At 32.4% G+C, this 17989-nt stretch overlaps 1 protein-coding gene, 1 long non-coding RNA gene and 1 pseudogene across 2 annotated transcripts in view; 2 read left to right on the forward strand and 1 right to left on the reverse strand.

Annotated features, from left to right (window-relative positions):
• Nucleotides 1-17989, reverse strand: part of LOC132799638 (uncharacterized) — a 253368-nt gene that overhangs the window by 205245 nt on the left and 30134 nt on the right. The window lies entirely within an intron of this gene.
• On the forward strand, nucleotides 730-2135 carry LOC107411054 (histone H2A). The gene is made up of 2 exons (XM_016018564.4): nucleotides 730-1126; nucleotides 1551-2135. Exons 1-2 carry the CDS (start codon nucleotides 917-919, stop codon nucleotides 1788-1790), a joined length of 450 nt encoding a protein of 149 aa, XP_015874050.1. The 5' UTR covers nucleotides 730-916; the 3' UTR covers nucleotides 1791-2135.
• Nucleotides 5054-12985, forward strand: LOC107411052 (ATP-dependent zinc metalloprotease FTSH 10, mitochondrial-like; annotated as a pseudogene).

Genomic DNA, 17989 nt, shown 5'->3' on the forward strand with positions numbered 1-17989 from the left:
ATTTTAAGTTTTATGGAAAGAAACAAAATGAATATAATGACGATATATGACAATAATTTTAAGATAGTAAAATTTTTAGATAATTTTATTTTTGAATTTTATTTATTTTTTATAATATTTTTGAAAACAAATAGAATGAATATGATAATGAGTAAAATTTTTATATATTATATAGAAGGAATCAATTTCGGTAATGCCCATTATGTGATAAGATTGCATGTGAACAAATTGCAGCCCATTTTTTTTTTTTTGGTTTTGTTTTACTTCCGAAGCAAATTGCAACTTGCGCCATGTATAAGTGCTGTCCATCAATCAAAAAGAATCAAAGCTGAATCAGAGATTTATGTTTTATTGAATGCTATATGATACGTCTCTCGAGTAAAATTTTTTTTATCAATTGATTATTTTTATTAACTATGTAATAAAAAAAAAAAAAAAAAACAGAACACTGGCTTTAAAATTTTGAAATTCAGCAAAGAAAAGAAAAAAAAAGCTTAAAATTTTGAAATTGCCAAAGCGCGGTGAAACTCGCAGCGGGAATATTGAAAACCAGAGTCCGCCAATGGGACACGCGTTTTTATTCTATTGGTTCATTCTGACTTACGAGGATCGTGATCTAAAGACCAAGCAGCCGTTGATAATGTCCAGATCCAACGGTTCACCATCCACCCAAAATCCTCACCCTTTCCACACCCCAAATTAGACAGGGGCTTAGCAAATCGATTACATTCGCATCCCCTATAAAACCTCGCTTCAACGCAGACCACGCTTTTCATCTGAAAATTTCGAATCTTTCTCTTTGTTTTTCTCTCTTTAACCGATTCGTAGTCAAACATAGTTAGATTTTCTTCTTCTTCAGTTCCTTTTGAGGGTTTTAGACGTGGTTTTGTTTCGTTGTTAGCTGAGCTGAGCTGAGATGGATACCGGTGCGAAAGTGAAGAAGGGAGCTGGAGGAAGGAAAGGAGGAGGTCCGAAAAAGAAGCCGGTTTCGAGGTCGGTGAAGGCCGGCCTTCAGTTTCCGGTCGGTAGGATTGGTCGGTACTTGAAGAAGGGGAGGTACTCTCAGCGTGTTGGAACCGGAGCTCCGGTTTACTTGGCTGCCGTCCTTGAATACCTGGCTGCTGAGGTGAATAAACCCCATCGATCTTATTCCTTTTTTTTTTTTTATTGTTTGGTTTATTATTATTGTTATTTTTTAAAATTTTGCTACTTAAATTGAAGAAATGAAATGTTTAATTTTTATGGGTTTTTATTTTTCTAGGTAGATTTTGATTGTTGGACTTGTGGGTTTGGTTGGAATTTGGGGTTCAAATCGTTATTCTGTTTGGTAGTTGAGAAAATGTAGAGTAGCTGTTTAGTTCGTACCATGATTTAGAAGCACATATAGGAAATGATCAAAATAATTTGTGTGTTCTGTGAGGGTCAGATTGTGATTACTTGCCTCCTTGAAAAATAAGGTAATAGTTGAGTTGCTATTGACCATTTTTCCCTCCGAGTAAGATTGGTATCTTGGGCTAACATTTCGATTACCTGGGTGCGTTTTTCTTCAGGTGTTGGAACTGGCAGGAAATGCAGCTCGTGACAACAAGAAGAACAGGATCATTCCAAGGCACGTGTTGTTAGCCGTAAGGAATGATGAAGAACTTGGCAAGCTTCTCGCCGGAGTGACCATTGCTCATGGAGGTGTTCTTCCAAACATCAACCCGGTTCTTTTACCCAAGAAGACTGACAAAGCAGCCAAGGAGCCCAAATCTCCCTCCAAGGCTACCAAATCCCCAAGGAAAGCCTAATTAGCCCAAAACTACCCTCTTTGATTAGATTGCTCACTCTTAATGATGATTTGTATGTAATTTGCGGTTAGGAGTTTCCTATGTTTTTGTTTGTTGATTGTGTAGTGCGAACTTGACAAGCTTAATCCTTAATGAAATTTTTTTTTCTTTTTCTTTTAAAGACGAAAACATTGCAATCTATTGTCCTCTTTCTGATTGTTATTTGGGAACTCGTTATGGATTTAGTGAAGGAAACGATTTGTTTCTAATATCTAGGAGCTTACTTGGGTCAGCAAAGTTTCGTAGGATGGTTTTGTTGTAAGCAGGATCTTTTATATATTGGAAATACGTTATTTCTGTGCAAAATTTTGTTTATAGTTTAAAGGCAAGCAAGAAAGGAACATTCTTTTCTTTGCGTTTTATCAGGCATAATTTCTTTTCTTAATTTTTGGGAAACATAGATTCGTTTGAGAGCCCAAATGTGATTCAAACAACTTAACACAGTGATCAAACCTCCATGGTGAAGGCAAATCAATGATGAACAAAGTCGTATATAATTTGGAAGTCATCCTTCCCATGTTATTGAAAACCAAATATACAAGGGAAATCTGTAGTCATCTAAACTTCAAGAAAATTACAGGAAAACAAAAGGATAGTTTACTCCCTCGGGGACAATAACATATTGAGTAACAAATCCATCATTCAGTACATACTTAAACTAACAAATCAAATCAACAACTTTTAAAAACATAAACCATTTTCTGAAACAAAAAAAGAGCAAATGTTTCACGTGGCAGCTTTTGAAAACCAGGAAAATTAGTCCCAGACTACCGTGGTATTACGGAATGTTGTTCTTTACATTTTTTCCTAGTCGCTTTCATCTGTGGTAGGTATTTGGTTCCCATAGATATTCCCTATCCTAATTCCTAACATTGATATGAAATATTGTGCTAAAAAAATAAAAAATAAAAAATCCATATGGATTATGGAATATATAGCAAAAAAGCAAAAAGATAAAAAAAAAGTTCATGTGAAATATTGCCCAACAAAAAAAAAAAACAAAAAAAAACCTACATGGAAAAAAAGGAAAAAAAAAAAAAAAAAACCAATTTTCACCCAGTTTTGGACGACTCAATGAACCGTTTTATAACCAAATTTAATAAGGGACTTCTATCAACTTTAAATTTCTAATTATCTTTTTTTATTTTATTTTAAATTTTTAAGTTACGTTTTTATTGAAAAAAAATTTGGAGTTTAGTTTTGTAAGTTACGTTTTTATAAATAATAAAAATAATGATAATAAGTTTTGTGTTTTTTAAAAAATGGGTACCATACACAGAGAACTCGTTACGGCATCGTTTATCCAGATCCCAAATGCATGATTTAAACTCGAAACACAACCGTGTTGCTTAAATTCTGTTTTGGATTTGGGACGGGAAAAAGGAAATGGATGATGCTTCAGCTGTCGTGTCAGCATTCATTCGTCTTTTTTTGGCCATGTGTATATAACTCAGCACAAAGAGATACAAATGTTAAAAAAATATTATATTTTGAATTTAAAAAAAAATGATGTATTATTTTCTATTTTTCTAGGGTTAGAATATGCAGGCTTATTAGTCCTTTTTTTTTTTAATTTTAAAATTTGGTTAGAGATTATTATTATTTATTTGGTCTAAGAAACTTGGTTAGAGATCTGATGATAGCCCGCTACCGCCGAGAAGAACCGTAACCATAACTCAGTCACTGCGAGATCTGAAACTGAAACCCTCCGCCCCTAAAGCTCAATATTTTTTTCCTTTTTATTTAAAAAAAAAAAATTACAAATCTGACTTGGAAAATTGAAACACATTTTCAGCTTAACTGTAAACACATGGCGAAAGATGAGTGGGTCTTGCCACCACCACAAAAGGCATGCTGAGGTGGAGCAAATTGTTTCATACACCGCCACGGAAAGAGAGAAAAATGTGAGGCTCGAATGGCCGTACGTTTCCCTTGGTCAGGGGTTTGTGGCCGCGCCATTCTACCACCAAATTGTTTGTTGGAGGTCTCTCTTCCAAACCTTGTTTCTTTGCTTGCTTACTTTGTGGATTTGCATTTGAAATTTACTTCTCAAAATTTTACTCAAAGTGTATATATATGGATATTTGACTTTTCTTTGGTTTTCTTGGCAACCAAACATGGTTCTTGTTCATTTCAATTGCTTCGAGATGATAGCAAAGTAGAAAGCCTTTAAAAAAAAGAAAAATAAAAAAAATAAAATCTTAGATTTAAATTTCTAGAGTAGTTGTACATACACTTGGCATATGTTGGATGGGGGATTCTTAAAATTTCCGTGTAGTATTTTGCTACATCATAATGAGAAACATGCTATGGTAATATAATAGCCTATATTTGTAACTTTAAATTTATTTTGATTAAAAAATTTAATGTTTGATACCAAATTATTGTTACCAGTTGCAAAATTGTAATACATCGAAAGCGGGATTAATGACTAGTTGACGATTTTCTTTAGCTGCTTGATGAAAAACAATTACCAAAATGGAAATTCTTGATCTGAGTAGCTGTTATGTATCACTTGCTCAATTCAAAAGCATGAATGACTACTTGGTTTGCTGCCACTGAGAGAATTGGTCAAGTGAGCATTCATGGCTTATTATCTTTAACTATTAGCCAGCAGATGATATGTTGAATTTCTAATAGTAGTTTATAACTTTCAGTAACCCTTTCCGTTGAGAAGTGAAAAGCTGATCCTTTGTTTTGGTTGCGAAAACTAACTTTTATTAGAATGCTGCAATTTTCTTTAAATGTTACTAACATTTGGTTTGTTTTGTAAAACCACTACAGAACAGAACCAAGTTTGTTTTCTAGAAAATTCTTGGATTCGAGGAGCTTCCTTAGTATAAATCAATTTCTGTAATCCAAAATCTCAAGGGTCTTATGTGTTTTGATTGCGTGTCTTTCCTATGATACTAATGAAACTGTACTTAAGGATGCTTTTGGACTACATGGTGAAATAATTGAAGGTAGAGTCAAGATTATAAAGGTTGTTGACATTTCTGTGGAAGGTCATTTTCTTAAAAGACCATTTTTTTAAGGGAATTTTGAGTTGTCATTTCTTGGAGTTAAAGTAATATGTAATCACTTAAGAGAAGTAAGTAGCTTACAAGGAATCAAAAGAAGCATAATACCTTCTTTTTTTTCTTTTCATTTTTTATTTTATCTTGGTTTTATCGTATAGCACTTCTTACAATTTTGGATCGAAGATCACTTCTGGGAACCATGCAATGCATATGCATGGTCCATTGACATATCTTGCAGTTAAAGTAATATGTGATCACAAGAGTGGGAAATCAAAAGGGTATGGGTTTGTGCAGTTTACTTCTGAGTCTGCAGCTAGCACAGCTATGAAAGAAATGGATGTTCAGGTAATTTTGTTTCTTTGTTATTATTCTGATTCTGCAATCAAAATGATTTATTTCAAGTGGCTTATAAAGATTGGGAAAAGAACATGATCAGTTAATTTTTTATCATCAGTTACTTGACGCGTGGAACATTCGTGTGCAGTATGCACACAAGAAATAAAAAGTTAACAATATGGATATCAGGTAAGATCTAATTAGGAGATGAGAGCTTTATTTTTTTCATTCATTTGTACTTTCTGATGAGGAAAATTTGACTCTAGAAAATTCTAAGTGCTTTTTCACTCTATGATTCCGATGACATTTCTTTTATTGAAAGCCACTATCGAAGGTTTAACTTTTGAGTCTTTTGGCGGATTTTTCTGTAATGCATTTGCTTGAATCCTTGAATGGGTATCAAACGTTTGATATTTCCTTTTGTCTATTAGGACCTATGCCTTGGATGCATCTGACAAAGTCTATATGCCTTCCACGCATCTCTGGCTACAGTACTATTACCATTTAGTTCATGGTTCATTCAATGGGAGTAGCATTTGGAGTAAGATTTGATTTGTGATCTATTTTGTTGTATAGATCTAGTCGTAAATTGTTTAATTTGGTTGCTCTAAATGCTTTTTGGGAATGTTTCTTTCATATTATTTTATGGCCTTTGTTAATCTCTATTTCTTTGATTCATCTTGTTGACATAATGCTAACGCTCAGGCACACGCACACACAATAAACCTTGGATCTCTCAATCTCTTGTTGCATCTAAAAGGCTCCAATGTCAATTTAGCTGAAGGATTGAGCTGATAACAAAGTTGGTCATTGAAACTCAAATTGTTCACAATAACATATTCCTTTTGGGATCTAGCATTTCGTAGTAGAGTTTGCTGTTCGTTATTATTTAAATTGATGGATAATTGGTAAATGAAACTCTTGGTGTATTCTTGTGCAGGGCTTGTAGAGTGAAGGCATAGAGGAAACGGGGACTGGGAGCAGTTTAACCGGATTGAGTTGTCACGTTCTCTTTCTTTTTCTAATGTAAGTGTGAAATAGAGGAAGTATTTCTTGAATCTATTGATGTTCAAGCGTTTGATCCAGCTTTTATTTCAATATATTTGAGCTCATCTTATGAAAAACAGCTTAGGAGCTTTACTTCCCCTCTTATAAATGTCAACTTTCTGTACAACATGTGGAGTACAAGGTCATCAAGTTGTGTCTTACATTGCGTGGCACTGTTGTGATAACTGGATATGAGCAATTTTTTCTGTTCTTGCTTTGTGTAATGTTGTTTTCCTCATCATTTTCACATTATGGGTAGGGGCGTAGACTTGCAACTAAGTAAGAATTAAGTTTGAAGAAGCATCAAGCTGTATGCATAAGATGGTAAATTGTGAAAGATGCAAAAATATCTACTTATATTAAGTTTAAATCACAGTGATGTGGTTTCAGGCCTATTGAGCCTGAATGCTAGAGAGTGGCAGGTCAATTAGCTGCCGTTAGAGCATATGAGTGCACAAACCAAGGAGCTGTTTTGTGTGTTTGCCGAAAAAGAAAAGAAGAAAGAAGGATCTCATATTGCAAGTTGTTCAAATTGTTTCAGAAAAGTGATGCTGGTTTGTCTTTGCCTAGTCACAAGAATAACCATAACAGCACAAGATTTCTTAAATCTCAAGGAATTGAAAATCAAATGAATTATCAACATTACAGAGACATATCAAAATATATTGCAAGAGAAGCATGCATTATTAATTTGACACTAAACCACTGATGAAATTATGGGCTTAAATTCCTACATTTTAGATAACAAAATGACTGAAGAGCTTCATAGGCAAAAAGTATAGCACCCAAAAAATTTTCTTAAAAAAGAAGTGAGAAAGAAGATTTTGTGCAGAAGCTTTTCTGTGCTCCAAGTATCATTTACATTTTGACTGTAGATAGACTTTTGTGAAGTAACGGCCCATTTATCCCAAGAGTTGGAGCTTCTGACTGCCGAGAGACAGGTCTTTGCATTAGAAATAAACCTTTAGAAATTTTGCTATAGAACTTACTAATCAAAAAGCTTACAGGTACGGAAAAACTGTTCCATTATTGATTAGTTCATTTGGCTTGCCAATTTTGAACCTGAAATATTATTGTGTAAATGTTTTGGTAAAATCACAATATATTGTAGAATTGATATATGTGAATAGAACCCATTTCAGAGAATATTGGAAAGAAAACTAATCACCATCTTGAACCCAAATTTGGTCAAGCAGTCGATACAATGCAAACCTTCCACCTCCCAGAAGTGGTCTAGATTGTCGGTCATCATGTTGACCACCCTATATATAAATACATGATTAATATAAATATAGACGTTTCAAAAATGTAGCTACATATATATCTATATTGTGTACGTTCTTAATTATGCAAAGCATGCATATACTCTAAGATATATATATATATATATATATAATTTGCTTCGTAGACATTTGACGGTCTTGTTAACTATTACTATTATATTATTTATTATTTGCTTATCATAAGTTTTTGCTGCATAAGAATTCAAACCAAGGAATAAATCTTGAAGAAGATGAGTAATATTATAACAGATAAATTTAGACCATAAATTTCTGAAAACTTTTATGTGTATTTATATTTACATACAAACACTTACAGATCTCTGAAGATAGCTCCACAGAAATCTTTAAAGTACTGCATATATATATCGATAGAAATTGATAAAATATAAATAATAAATGCCTTTTAATTTCAATAACATCCAATCATCTTTGGAAACATCCATCAAACCGTAGCAAGAAAGTGTATCGACTTAGAACCAAGCCGAGGGAGAGAGTAATCAGAAATGCCACCTTAAAAGCAGATATATGGGGAATGAATACATTGTGTGCTGCCCATGTAGAGCAGGAAAACAGGTTATGATATGTCCTTGTTGGATCGTATTCCATTCAAAAAACCCTCCCCATTGGATTAATGTTTCCAATAGACGTAAAAAAACTTGGTGTGAAATTGATGGAGTTGAAGCAACAAGACTCTATTTCTGAGATTTTCATGCTATACAGTAAGATATTACACTAGGCGCACAGTCAGGGAGTTGGCTATGGGTTTACAAAACACATATGTCGTTTTATCCAAGATTGTAAAGGCATAAAGGAGTGGTGGCAAGGTCAAGCCTCAAGCGTTGCGAGCCTAGGCTATGTAGTTTCGATAGGAGCTCACAAGGCACATGCTTCCGATTTCAGATACATTCATTTTTGTAGACAATTTTCCTGTGAAGCCCAAAGAAAAAGAGTAAGCACTTACCTGTTCTTGTTTGGAAAATTTTTTTTTCCCCCTTTCTGTTAACTGTTTCATTCTCAATTAGTAGTAATGGTGCTTCCAAACTTATGAAAAATTCATCTGCAAATTATGAGAACTTCTACCCAAAGGGAAAGGAAATTCCAAAAAGGGTACGATCAGAAATCAGAGTCCAAAGATAAGAAAAAGCTTTCGGTTTTCAGCTAAGAACAATCTTATACGCTCTACCCTTTTAGGCATTTGATTAGAAGATTTCATATTGGATATTTTTGCCTCTTATTTGTTTGAATATAATGAGTACCTGTAATAACATAATGAAAAATTAGGCTATGCTAGTTTAGTAGTATTGTTCTCTATTTAGGACATTCACAGTTTTGGATTATTCTGAGGGTGAAGTCTAGGTTGTTCTCTGTATTTACCACACAGTGCATGTCATGGAAAATACTAACATGCCACTGAGCCATTGACCTCATGTGACATGGTGATTACAATTTAGAGCTATAAGTATTGGGGTTTTAGAGTGCTCGAATGAGTTTTCAGTCGGTCGATTCAGGGAACTTTCATTTATAGTGAAATATGCATGTTTACTGTTATCTAATTATTTATATTTGTTTTGGTGTTTTGGATGTTTATTGGTAAAACCTAAGAACCTAATAAAATGAAGAAAGAGGTGTGTTTTAAGCCGTCAGTGGGGGTGGTAATGAAAGGAGTTGGATAATTGGGTCAAGCTTGTCATGGCAGTGGGCTGAACTAATTTAAGACGGTGTTAGCTGCATCACCATTTATCTTTGTTACCTTTTTCATTTCCGTCGATCTTCTAGCCTGATATAACATATCTCTTGAATCTCTTGTGTTGACAGGCCCTCATTCTTCTTTTGACGATCAATACAACCTCTGATTAAAAAGATTTGACTATTATATTGCAAAATTTTGTTTTGGTGATAACATATTATTCAAGTAGAGTAAATTTGATATTCAGAAACTATATGGTAGAGGTAAGGTTCTGGATTCCATTTTCAGGCATATTCTAATTCTTGCACTCTCAAGCATAAGCATGCATCATTTTTTTTTTTTGTTTTTCCCCCATAAATTTTGAACATTGCATTTAAATCTTTTTCTATTGAATCACTGGAATTTTTATTTAATTTCGGATGGCTCTAACACAGATGATTATGGGAATTTTCAAGTCACTTTTATGAAACAGTTTCAAAATTTAATCACTCCTTTGTTAGTGATTGGGCTATTCCTTTCATCCCACAGAAATAAGTATATTTGTTACTACATTTTTTTTTTCTTTTTTTGGGTGTTTTTTTTTTTTTTTTTTTTTTTTTTTGGTGGTTCTGGTTAGCATGGAATTTTGTGGCAAACTAATTTCTCGTCTAGGCAAAAAGTTTGTAATTTCTAGAAAAGGCCCCTAAGGCAAAAGCTTAATTAAATAAAGTGGTCAAAACTGTCATTCCATGGAAATATATCCATTAAATTTGTTTTGACCCTTGTTGGGCATGGATGGAATAGATTATTTACCTTATTTACCTTGCTTTTGAATTTCATATATGAAAGATAGCTTGAAGAGCTTTAATAGTTTTAACTTTTCCTGCTCTTGCACATTGACATTTTAACTTATTTTATCTGTATAAATATGCATATATATTTCCTTTTTTTTTTTTCTTTTTTTTTTTTGTTAATTTTAATTTTGTTTTTGATTTCTTTATTGTTGTTGTTTTTCACCCTGTGCATTTGTTTCCTACTGGAGTTTAGATACTTACATCTTATATGCTCTCACATTTTGTGCTCTGCAGATTGGTTTCCAAGAATTCAAGAACAAGCTTTTGGGACCAAGTTTAGTTGACCATATAGTTGTCTCTAATAAATCAGTTGCAAAAGTATTTGTAAGGAACTGACCACACGATCAAACAAGTGAGGGTGTTGTTCAAGGACCTGTTAATGGTAACACTGTTCGAGGAAATCAAGGACAGTATACATATTATTTCAATAATGGAAGTGTTGAGTCTTTCAAGGAGAAATTGGAGGAAGCCCAGGAAGCATTGGGGATAGAGCCTCATGATTATGTTCCTGTGACATATGTCTCTGAAATGGCTTGGTACCAGGAGTTGATGAGGTTCACATCAACATTACTGGTTTTAGGGTCACTCTTTTATACGGGTCGGAGGATACAAGGTGGACTGGGCGTTGGTGGTGGTGGAGGAAAGGGTGTCCATGGAATATTCAACGTAGGAAAAGCCCATGTTACCAAAGTAGATAAAAATGCAAAAGATAAGGGTGGTATTCTGTTCCCTTAACCAACAGTAATGACTTTTGGGTTGCTGCAAAAAAAGTAATTTGTACCCAATTTTTTCTCAATAATCAACCTTACTCTTAAACACTGTTTTTAGCATGCTTTTCCTAAAGTACACAAGAATATTGTGTATTTGGTGTAGGTCGTTTTGAAAGATGTTGCTAGTTGTGATCAGGCAAAGCAAGAAATCATGGAGTTTGTGCATCTCTTCAAGGACCCTAAGAAATATGAGGATTGGGAGGGAAAGCTCCAAATGCTACACTGTTGGTAGGTGCTCTAGGCACATGAAAGACCCTTTTAGCAAAAGCATCTTTCCTGTCGGTATCTGGTTCGGATTTTGTGGAGGTGTTTGTTGGTGTTGGACCATCCATGGTGAGGAACTTATTTCAGGAGGCAAGGCAATGTGCTCCTTGTGTAGTGTTTATTGATGAGATTGATGCAACTGGTCAGGCAAGGGGACGAGGAGTTTCTCAGGTGCCAATGATGAGCGTGAAAGTACTTTAAATTAGTTGTTGTTTCAAATGGATGGATTTGGACCAACCTCTGGAGTTGTGCTCGCTGGCACCAATAGGCCTAATTTTTTGGACAAAGCTCTGTTGATATCTGGTCAATTTGATCAGATTGCCATCGATAAACCTGATATTAAAGGTCATGATCAAATATTTCAGATATACTTGAGAAAGATCAACTTGATCATGAGCCATCATATTACTCTCAGAGGCTTGGCCCTCACCCCAGGATTTGCTGGAGCAGACATTGCAAATATTTGTAATGAAGCTGCTCCCATTGCTGCTAGGAATGAGAGTGTGCACAGGTCACAATGGACAGTTTTGAGGCAGCTATTGATAGGATTATTGGTGGTTTAGAGAAGAAGAACAAGGTATTTGGTCCATACCTACTTCCTACATGCATGAGATGATGTATTGTTCATTTCATTTTGGAGTGAGGTGTTGATTGTTCATGCAGTGAAAACCATTCCGTACCAAACCCTTTTCCTTTTTCTGCTCTCAGCCAGTGTTGTGGAATCAGGATGGATTTTTGTTTTCTACATAACATGGACTGCATTTCTCCATTGCCCCCAACTTTCAAGTCCTTGTTGTGCAACGGCGTTTCTTTTAGTTTGCAGTATGCTTGGGGTGTTAGCAACAATTATCTCCTGTTATTCATCTTCATTCTAATGAAAACTATTAGTAGGGTTGAAAGTCCTCATTTTAGCTGGCATATTTTGAGTGTCCCCTTATCTGAAGGGAGCTTAGATTGCTTTTCTTCAAGAGTTGGCCTTATTTTGGTTAGGAGATGCAGAAAACACCCTCTAGTTCCACTTATTGAACACAGATTATAAGCAAGCTGGAGCGCCAGACTGTTGCCTATCATGAATCAGGTCATGCTGTTTCCGGGTGATTCTGAGAACAAGCAGAGCCCCTGTTGAGAGTCACAACAGCACTAGGGTTTGCCCGGTACGTTCCTAATGAAAATCTTCTGATGACTAAAGAGCGGCTATTTGGTATGACATGCATGACCCCTGGTGGTCGGGATTTTGAACAGGTAGCTATTAGTACTTCTTGCTCATTTCATTTTCTGGCAGCTGCATTCTTGTCAAAATTCTTAACAATGTCTTTTGATTCTTTATAAAGTTGTTACCATATTGCAATAAGATGGAAACCAATTTTGACCTTGAACTCCCAAGTTTGCACCGCTGCCTATATCTTCTTGACCTTTTTTTTTTGGTGAAGGCCTATCTTCTTAACCTACAAAAGTGAAAAATGGAATAAATTAGATTAAAAGGCAAATGTAATGTCTTCAGTATTCAACTATAATGACATGGGGAGAATATTGTGGACACAGGTTCTGTTGGGAGATCCCCACAGGAGATCAGAATGACTTGGAGAAGGTTACAAAAATGACATATACCCAGGTAGCCGTCTATGGATCTAGTGACAAGGTGGGTCCCCTCTTTTCCCTCAAAGGGAAGACACTTTTGAGATGTGGAAGCCCTATAGTAGCAAGACTGCATTCAACATTCATCTCTTTTTATTTCGATCTTCATTCAATTTTAGTTTTTTTTTATTTTTATTTTTTATTTTTTATTTTTAATCAGTTTCTTTTTCTATGGGCTGTCCAATAAATTTTATGTTTCCTATTCCAACGTAAATTTGTTCTCCACACATTAAACCTATATAAATACTTCTATAATATGAAAAATTATAAGGTTTTACTTTTCTTTGAAAGAATAATATTTAAGAAGATTTTAAATTTCAACATCTCTATCTAGCTTTTGGCTTCAATACGGGTAAAAACTTTGTCTTTAATTTTTTATTTTTTATTTTTGGGGATTAGTTTTTTATTATTTTCAATCTATTTAGAGTTAATTAATTAATAATAAAATAAAATAATTTATTTTCCCAAAGAATTTAACCATGAATGCTAAATATTTTTACACTTATAAATTTCACTTATTATTTGTTTTAATTTATTATTTTTTATCATTTATTAAATTATTATTTATATATTAATTGAAAGTATTTGTCAAATGTGGAACAATTATGGAAAGATTTTTCAAAATAAAATCAATATCTCGTGAACCGTCACCACCTCCAAAGAGAATTGATAATAGTTTAAGCGACAATTCTATTGAAGTTTACGTGGAAGATCTCCCCATAGATCCTGGATTGCAAACACGGATTTTAGATTTTAATTCTAATATTCGAGTTCAAATTCAAAATGCATATTTGCAAGAAGGTCATTATCAATCTCGAAATTATAATTTCCTCAAAAATTATTTGGAACAAGATTAAAAAGGTTTAATCCTCTTTGGTTTAGTGAATATCCTAATTGGTCGGAATATAATATAGTGAAAGATGTTATATACTGTTTATGTTGTTATGTTTTCAAACCCAAAATCAGAGAACAATTATTTAGGGACTCGTTTGTTGTTGAAGGCTTTTCCAATTGGAAGAAGAAAGAAAAGTTGCAAACTCATTCTGGAGGCTCCAGTAGTGCCCATAACCATGTTGTGATAAGATGTGAAGCCTTCCTATATCCAAATCAGCATATTACATTTTTCTCTAAACAATCAAATTAGGCACGAATGGAATATTGCACTCATCCAGGTTCATCAATTCATTGTATTAAATTTCTTTTACTCCAAACGTTGGCATTTCATCGAGATGATGAATACAAAGATTCATATAATAAAAATAATTTTCTTAAACTTTTATAGTGATTGTGTGATTATAATGAGAACATAAAATCTGTTTCATTGAAAAATGCTCCAGAAAATTTTAAATTGATGTCACCTAAAATTCAAAAAGATATCATCAATGCTATTGAAGTGGAAATCTTGAATTCAATTACTAAAGATATAGGTGATAGACTATTTTCCATTCTTACGATGAATCCCATGACATATATTCAAAAGAGCAAATGTTCATAAAGGTCAGTGTTATTGAGCATTTTGTAGGTATTAAGCATGTCACAAAAACACAGCTCACTCACTCAAGAAAGCTATTGATAATGTCTTTTCTACACATAAATTGAGTATATCTAGGTTGCGGGGACGGCGACATATGAGGCAAATGATATGAAACGTGAGTTAAATGGCCTAAAAACACTTATAATGAATAAGAGTGAAAGTGCATATTACATTCATTGTGTTACTCATCAATTTCAATTAGCATTTGTAGTCCTAGCAAAAAACCATATAGAAATCACTGGCCTATTTACATTAGAGCGTGTATTTAATTGAGGTTTTAATTGATTTTTATAGATTTTGATGGAATTCAAATGTTATATGATATTGAATTTAAACTTTTAAAGACTTTATAAAAATTTAGAAGTATTTAATATAAATTTTAAATAACTTTTAAAAAATTTGTAAAAGTTGAAAAGTATTCAATTATTATTATTATTATTATTTTAAGTTTATAAAAATCATTTTCTATCCAATGTTAATGAATTTTGTTAACTTTTTAAATTCATGATTTTTATTGACTTTTAAGTCAAAAATGAAAAAAATGTTTTAAAAAAATTCTCCCTTTATTTATATCAAAATTCTTGAAAACTTTTAAAATGAATACAATTTAATTATCTCGCAAGGCATTTTTGTAACCCATTCCTAATTGAAAAAAATTCTAGTACTCCTGTAAGGATGGTAACTCCGCAAGCATACACCCAGACAAATTTGGGGTGGGGATGAGGTGGGATGGTGAAATGTACTCCCCGATCTATATATATGTTTATTTAAATTTATTTATATATTTATAACTATATTTATATATTCCTTTTATTTAAATTTATTTGTATTTATACATATTGTTATAGCTTTTAAAAGTATAAACTTATTAGTCAAAAAATATATTTTATATTAATAAACTTATTTTTTTTTAAAAAAAAATTGAATATTATTTTAAAAAACTGGAAGAATAGATTTCCTCGTCCCGTTTTGTTTCCTTTTTATAAGGTGTTTGGATAATGACAAAGTTAGTAGAAATTTAAAATTTAAAAAATTTTTTTTTTCTCATGTTGGATGTTTTTTAGAAGGATGAATTTATAAGTCTTAGTAAAAAATAAATCTCACATTAAAGTGAAAGGATCTTCCAAAAAAATATTATGCTAAAATTTTTTGAAAAATTCATTTTACGTATTATTTTAAATATAATTTTATTTTTTAATTTTAATGTATAAATTTATTTACCTATAAGTCCTATATTCTTTTATTAAACCTACTATTCTTTTTTTTTCTTTTTTTGTTTTCATCGCTACAAATAAGTTTCATTATCAATTCAAACTCAACATCACTTAGAAGTAAATTAATTATTCTTTATATTTTAATTTTTTTTTATATAACAATATTTTTTCTTCTTCATATGATATATATATATATATATATAGATTTGGGTATCTCGTTGATTCTTTATTTTGTTTTTCAAAACCGATTGAAGATTATTACTGATCATATCAAGTAATATGTTCATAGGTAGAAGAAGCATGCACAGTTAGCCTATTTTAATGATATCCAATGTCCACAACAACCCCCCCTCCCCACAAAAAGAAAAAAAAAGAAAAAAAAAAAGATCATCAGGTGATTAACTTCTGTGATAACTTCTTACTTCACCATTTAAATCCAAAAATGCAATAGAAAAATTGTAATAAACTCCGTAAGTTTAAAAATTTTACTCGCACCAGTAGACAACTTTTTGCAACCTTAGGGAGTACATATAAAGTATTGTGATGAGAATTCACTGCCAAAAAGCATCAACTAAGACTTTGCAAATAAAACTCATATAATAAAGCAAAGAACAGTAGTATCAAATGCATTAACTCCTACAGCACAAGAAACCTTGAAAACATAGTTATTTGTTATCATGCAGCTTGTTGCTTTCTCACTTTTAATCTTACATGGAACCGAGATCGGTACAAGATAGCGATAAAGAATAAAATGATTTAAGAAATAATTTTTAAATAGATGCAAATTTAATTACCATATGCTCTACCCTTTTTTTTTTTCATGTGGGTATTGTCATTATAGAATTATGATGCTTTGCACTTATTTCCTCCATGTGTGATATTTTATGTTTGGTTTTGATCTTTCGTTTTTGTTTTTTTGTTATTTTTGTTTACTTATCTTTGCTACAATTATATGTATCTAACTAAACACGATTTTTGTATTATGACAAGATTGATGGTCCCGAAGAGAAAAAAAATAATTTTAATGGTAGAGGGTCTTAGATTTTTATTTGATTTTATTATCATACTTAGTGGTATTATGATTGTACTACTTGAAACCTATAATATTAAGTATTTTTTAAATCATCCAAATTATGGCATCCTCCTTCTTATGTAACAATTTGTTTAAAATGGCATATGAGGATTATTTGGCATGTAAAGAATAACTTCGCATGGATAGATATATTTTTCAAAAATTATATTATATGCTTAGAACAATTGGAAGGGTTCATGACACCAAAAATATAAGTGTAGATGAGATGGTTGCAATGTTTCTATACATATTTGCTAATCATGCTAAAAATAGAGGAATAAAAAATAGGTTTATGTGTTTGGGTGAGATAATTAGCAGACACTTCAATAGTATTTTAGATGGCGTCATACGACTATACAAACAATTGCTCAAAAAATCTGAAGCAGTGACTAAAAACTCAACTGGGAACAAGTGGAAGTGGTTCAAGTCATGGATTCATAAACTTATTATTATTATTATTATTATTTATTAAAATGTGAAGAAAAAAAAAACATGTTTTAATTATTTTGTTTCTTTACTTGTAGAACTGTTTAAGGGTCCTAGATGATACGATAGGTATTGTACTAGGAAAAGTGGAATTGCTACAAATGTCCTTGGAGTATGCTCTCATGATATGCAATTTATATATATAAAACTAGTTAAGGAGGGTTCTGCTGAAAATTTTAAGATAGTTAGAGATGCAATCGCTAGGAGAAATGGATGAAGAGTCCCACATAATATGTTTCTTTAGTAAAATATCAAATAATATTTTAAATATATTTATTTCGTTTTGCTAATAGAATTCATATATTTTTTATAGGTTATTATTATCTTGTTGATGCTAGATACCCAAATAGTAAAGCATTTCTTGCTCCATATAAAAGACCAAGATGTCGTCTAAATGATTGGAAAGATGGTTATCAATCTACCACCAAAAAAGAGTTTTTCAACATGAAGCATTCAAGTGCTTAAAATGTTATTGAAAGATGCTTTGGGTTATTGACGATGCGTTGGGGAATTCTTAGAAGCCCAAGTTTTATCCTATTGATAATCAAAATAGGATTCTTATGGCTTATACTCTTTTACATAATTTTATTAGGCAAGAAACGTCAAATAATCATTGAGTCTAAATTAAATGATTAAAAAGAGAGTGGGTTTAAGTACAAGGTGAGGCTATCGAATTTATATATGCATAAGATTTAAGGCAAACATTTAGGATAAATTTAGCAATAAAAATGTGGAATGAGTGGCAGGATATGACTCACTAGCATATATTTACTTTATGTTTGAAAAATTTGCTATGCATTGTTAAAATATTGATATTAGCAACATATACTATTTTGAATGATATTATCTTGTTGATTTTATATTTAAATATTTTCGTCATATTTATATTTGTTTAGGATGGATGCAAATGGTTCAACTCCTAGATAATGTATGTGATCTAAAAGGGCTAAGGCCAATTTCACTTAGAATGCTCATCAAG

This window comes from Ziziphus jujuba, chromosome 10 (genome assembly GCF_031755915.1).
Source record: "Ziziphus jujuba cultivar Dongzao chromosome 10, ASM3175591v1".
Taxonomy (NCBI): domain Eukaryota; kingdom Viridiplantae; phylum Streptophyta; class Magnoliopsida; order Rosales; family Rhamnaceae; genus Ziziphus; species Ziziphus jujuba.